At 39.8% G+C, this 5519-nt stretch overlaps 1 protein-coding gene across 1 annotated transcript; it reads right to left on the minus strand.

Moving 5' to 3' along the window:
* Positions 1–3302: 3302 nt before the first annotated feature.
* Positions 3303–4235, minus strand: LOC112123012 (olfactory receptor 13G1-like). The gene has a single exon (XM_024221718.1). It carries the CDS (start codon positions 4233–4235, stop codon positions 3303–3305), a length of 933 nt encoding a protein of 310 aa, XP_024077486.1.
* Between the last annotated feature and the right edge of the window lie 1284 nt (positions 4236–5519).

Raw genomic sequence — 5519 nt, forward strand, 5'->3', positions numbered from 1 at the left:
CAAGTGTAAGTCATCTGTGAATCATACTCATTGAATGATCCGTTCATTAGCATATCTGGACTCTTGCTAACCCCATTAACATATGCATGAAATATTGGCCGGCCCTGAGCTACTCTAATTCAGCATAGCTCCAATGAACCCAGTGGAGTTTTGGGATTTGCACCCATTGAGTATCCTGCTCATTTGGGAGTGGTGAATATGTGACAGTCCAGTGAATGAGCGGTGGATACTCCAGGGATAAGCTTGGAGGGCTTCAGGGCTGGGGCATGCCTATCACTACCCTGAAGGGGGACAGTGGAGCATGCATGTGCTAAGAGGGGAACGACTGTGTTGCCTGTGGCTGGTGGACACAGGGAGCTAGTGCTTGGCAAGCACAGGCAAGCCTTCCTCAGACTAAGTGTGGGTAGTATTATGGTGCACATTAGGGGAGAATTGCAGCCATATATGCAAGTGAGGCAGAAAAACATCTCCCTTGCTTCATGAATTTCTCTAGGATTAAGGTGTCCAGATACCCACACTTCAGAGCATATGCATACCCCTAATTGCCTATGGAAATTCATCTGCAAATACCTAGCTGCTGAGTGAATTTAGGAGCCTACAGATTTTCAGCAGCAGCTGAGTTGTAGATTTTTTTTGACTACCAGTGGTGCTTTATTCCGGGATTTAGGAACCAAAAGTGTCAACAAAGATGCATACATCCTTTTATGACTCTACTCTAAGGCAATTTTCCTCCATTCCATTAATATGAAGGAACCTCAAAGTGACTCTAAGGGTGTCTCTTCATGTGCAGCTCTAAAATGGAACTAGGCCATAGTAGAGCTTCTCCCATTGGAGTAGTTAGTCCACCTCCCCAAGAGGTGTTAGCTATGTCAATGGGAGAAACTCTCCCATTGACATAGTGACTTAATTATACCAATATAGGTCTGTAGTGTACAACTGGCCTAAATATAACTTACTCCCATTTTAAATCCCTTTTCCACTGCCAGAGTGATGTAAATTACTGTCAATGTAAGTGAGAATTTGGCTCAATAGACCCATATAACAGAGTTGTAGATTCATAAAATAAAACATCATAAGGCAAGAAAGGGCCATTGTGATAATCTAATCTGACCTCCTGAATAACAAAGGCCATGAAAATTCCATGAATTAACTTTTGTTTGAATTAGAGAATATCTTTAAAAAAAAAAAACACTCATTCTGGATTTTAAAATTGACAGCAAGGGGGAATCCAGGGTAATTGACCTAAAAAACAAGGCTAGATCTATGTTGGTGTAAGGTGGTATAGCTCAATAGATATCAGTGAAGCAAGTCCTGTTGGTCAGAGGCCTATACTACCAGAATTTCAAGGAAAAAAAAAACTCATCTGGGAGCACAGTGTGTATAAAAGTAAACAAAAGATGGACACAAATAGAGTGGTACAAACTGGCATTTTGGAGTGTAAAGAACTGTGCTACATGGTCTTCAAGGCTCCTGCTAAATTCACAGATTGTCATGAAAACAAGCCCCAGAGAGTTGAGAAATGGAAATGTTCACACTTGAAATCACTTAAATGATGGGAGAAAGTTGATCGGATGAGGCTGCCGCATCTTCTGGAATATCACTCATCCAGAGGGCGGGGTTGACTGCGTAGGATCAGAGGATGATGGGTGGACTGGAAGGAGAGAGCTTTACCATTGTGGCTGCCAACTCCACCAACTGCCAAAACCCTGGATCCACCATGACACTGTTAAGCCTTCTGTGTCTAGATTCTGAAATGTGTTTTGACAAAACTGGCCAGACAGACTTCAGCCACACACCCTTCACTGTTTCCGGTTAAATCCCAAATAAAACCTGGAATATGAGCTGTGGGTTCCTGCTGTCACTCCCTCCCCTAAGTGTCATTTTCCTTCCCTGCTTTCTGTTGGGATTCCCTCCAAGGCCTTTTCCACTTATCTTATCCGGAACATCTTGTCAAGTTCTACGAGAACACTTCAACCAGTTCTCTTGGATCCAGGAACTCTGTTTCATTCTAGATCATCACTCAAGTTACTTTATTATGCATGTAACAGCTCTATGCCCATTCCAGCCAGGCCCAGACACAATGGTTTAGATTCAGGGAGATATGACAATTCCAACTCATGTCCCACACTGCACAGTTTAATCCTAGGGATCATGTAAGGACCAATAACTTTTGTCTACACCTTATCTACATTTCAATGTTATCCATTCAGGGTATTCGCATTGATGTCAACTTACTTGAAAACACTGTCTCCTGCACAATGGCCATCCCCAACCACACATAAACAGAGGATTTCCATATTAAAAACTCTATATGGCTAAAAGTAAAGGGAATACTGGAAACTGTGGCCATGAAATCTTTTCTTAATATTTTATTTTTTTAAATATACAGGGACTGTTTTTTTCTAAGTTTCTTTTTTCTGGAACTTTAATTAAAGATCAAAAATTTATTTAATTATGGCGGTTATAAGATGAGTCAGCAGCAATAATTGGACATGAAATCCCTGACCTCAGTGAACTATTTCTTGTGATAACAGTGAGCAACATTTTCATTAATATTGTCTCTATTGTTGGGATTGAAACATTGCCTTGTAAACAGAACAAATCTTTTGAAAATACCCAATTTCTGATGCTGAGAAATGTATATTTACAGTAAGATAAAAAACGTATTTTCATAAAATAGTTCTATTAAAATCTCTGACTTAAGTCCATGACACATGGCCAGGAGACCTCCAGATCTAAACAGATATATGTTTGAAATGTAAATCTCATTAAAAAAAAGAGAACACAAAGAAAGTAAGTTTTATTTTTATCATACTTACGCATAGAGGGTAAAATATAATGTGTGATTCAATGAGGCTGCATTCACAGTAATTTGCTATACAATGGAGAAGATCTTTATAATTATATAGGCACCTAACGGAATATTCAGAACCACCTCGGCACCTAACACCAATTGAAATAATTGAATTTTATGTGCCAAGGTGCTTTTGAAAATCTCACTAGCTATCTAAACTCCTTTAAAAATCTGGCTCTATGGGCCTTACTCAGATAGTGTGACTCAACATAGCTCCAATGAAGTCAATGGGGCCAGATCCCAGCTGGTGTAAATCAGCCTAGCCCCCTGCAGTCAATACAATACTTCTCCTACTGGTGTTAATCATTGAAATTCCATAGAATTAAATCAACCTTAGTGCAATTTATGTTTACTGAAGTCCATAATTCTGCAATAATTTACACCACCTGTGAACTTGGCCTAGAAGGAACAAGGCAGGTGAAAATCAGGTTCATTCTTGACAAAATGATTATTTTTTCCTGAATGAAAAGATTTTCCCAAAGGCCACTTTGACCTCCTTATTACGTAGAGTGTAGATCAGAGGGTTCATGGTGGGAATCACCAGGGTGTACATTATGGCTGCCATCTTGTCTTTAGCCAGAGAGTCACTGGAGGTTGGCCGGATATAGGTGTAGATGATGGAAGAGTAGAACAAGGTGACCACGAGCAGATGGGAAGAACAGGTGGAGAAGGCTCTCTGCTTCCCTTTGAAGCTCTGGATTTTCAGGATGGTGATGATGATGAAGCTATATGACACAGTGGTCAGCAGGAAGTTCCCCATAGCCAGGAAGGTGTTTGCAATGAAGATCATGATTTCATTGAAGTAGATGGAACTGCAGGACAGTGCCAGCAATGGAGGGATCTCACAGAAGAAATGTTGGATGAGTTTGGGTCCACAGAAATCCAGACGCAGCATAAGCAGTGTGTGCACCAATGAATTGGTAATACTGACAGACCAGACACCAACTGCTAAACTAATGCAAATTCTCTTGGTCATGAGGTTGACATAGCGCAAGGGGTGACAGATGGCTACATACCGGTCATATGACATGGCAGTGAGGAGCACAAGCTCCGTCCCCCCAGACAAAGTGAAAGCAAAGAGCTGGGCCATGCAGCCATCAAAAGAGATAGTTTTCTTCTCCTGCATCAGGTTTTTCATCATCTTGGGAAGAACTGAGGAGGTGCAGAAAATGTCGACGATGGCCAAGTTGGCGATGAAGAAGTACATGGGGGTGTGGAGAGGTGGATGGAGGACAATAGCCGCAATGATCAGGGAATTGCCCATGACAACGGCTGTGTAAAGGCACAGGAATAGCCCAAAGAACAGCCCCTGATGGTGAGGATGGTCAAAGAGCCCCTGCATGATGAACTCGGTCACCCTGGTGTGGTTACTGGGTTCCATTGCTTGAGTGTTCCCTCTGTAGGAACAAAGATTAAAGTTGCTGTCAGATACTTTTTCAGAAACTATAGGAATTTGGCAATTGAAACATCTAGACAGACCAACAGTGAAAGAGAGAGAGAGAGAGAGAGAGAACTTGTGATATTCTACACATTTCATATAACGTATTAACAAACTGAGCTACATTAAAATATGTTAGCACAATAAGCTGTCGGAGCTACTGAATCTATAGTCTCCTGACTTTCAGGTAGAGAAGGGAAAACATAACACTCTCGATATTCTCAGATAAAGGTTCATGAAGTCAGTCGGTATGTTTACATAAACTGCATGAGATAGGAGTTCACAATATGATCTCAAAAATCAATCATACATTAGAAGTCTTATTAAAAACCAAGATTCCACTTTCTAAATTAATTTCACAAAATGGATCTGTTGCAATATAGGACACTTTCGGTATCTGTAACACATACAACATATATACCACAAAACATAACATCATAACATATACATTTAGGTAAAATCAAGATGCACAATAAAATAACCTGAATTCCATTTAACTCATCCTAGTGTAAATCAGGCGCAACTCCACTACAGTCAGTGGGGCAGATTATCCACTCACTGGAGTTGCACGGGAGTACAGTTTATGCAAACAAGAGGGGAATCGTGCCCTCCAAAATTTCATTTTGAAGATCAAGCTACATGGCAATATATACATGTTGCTTGATTCTTGGGAATAGCATTCACATGATATGACAAGTACTCCTTACTTTATTACTATTAAAGTTTCAATTTACTGTCTTCAGACTTCTCTAATCTTGTTACTAAATTACTGCTTCTCCTGATTTTCCTCTTACTCCTGCTGCAGAAAATCAGGAGTATCTCCACTGAAGTCAATGGAGTTACTGACTTGTAAAAATGATGAAAATGAGAAGAGTGTTAGGGCCAACAAATCTAACTAATCATGAATTTACATTAGACTGATTTTTCATATTTCATATTAGAGTGACTAAAAAAATTACTACGCTTTGCATCACATTTCAAATTTCATTCCAAAATTCTGAGGGCACAGACAATAGATTGTGAATCTTCCACTCCTTATATCTGTGTTACCATATTATATATATCTCCATTGACTTTAGACTCAACTACAATAAAATTCAAAGGAAGTCCAAAAATGTATATGAATTTTTATCAGATTCATATTGGTCAAAATGAGATCGGAGCATGGTCCAAGATTCATAAACATCATTGTGGAAATGTGTATTCCTGCAAAGTACATTTAGCCAA

Source organism: Terrapene carolina, unplaced genomic scaffold, assembly GCF_002925995.2.
Source record: "Terrapene carolina triunguis isolate 2854851 unplaced genomic scaffold, T_m_triunguis-2.0 Scaffold119, whole genome shotgun sequence".
In the NCBI taxonomy this organism is placed as follows: domain Eukaryota; kingdom Metazoa; phylum Chordata; order Testudines; family Emydidae; genus Terrapene; species Terrapene triunguis.

Excerpts from the sequence above, each read along its gene's own strand:
- LOC112123012 (XM_024221718.1), bottom strand. The coding sequence starts at position 4,235 with ATGGAACCCAGTAACCACACCAGGGTGACCGAGTTCATCATGCAGGGG.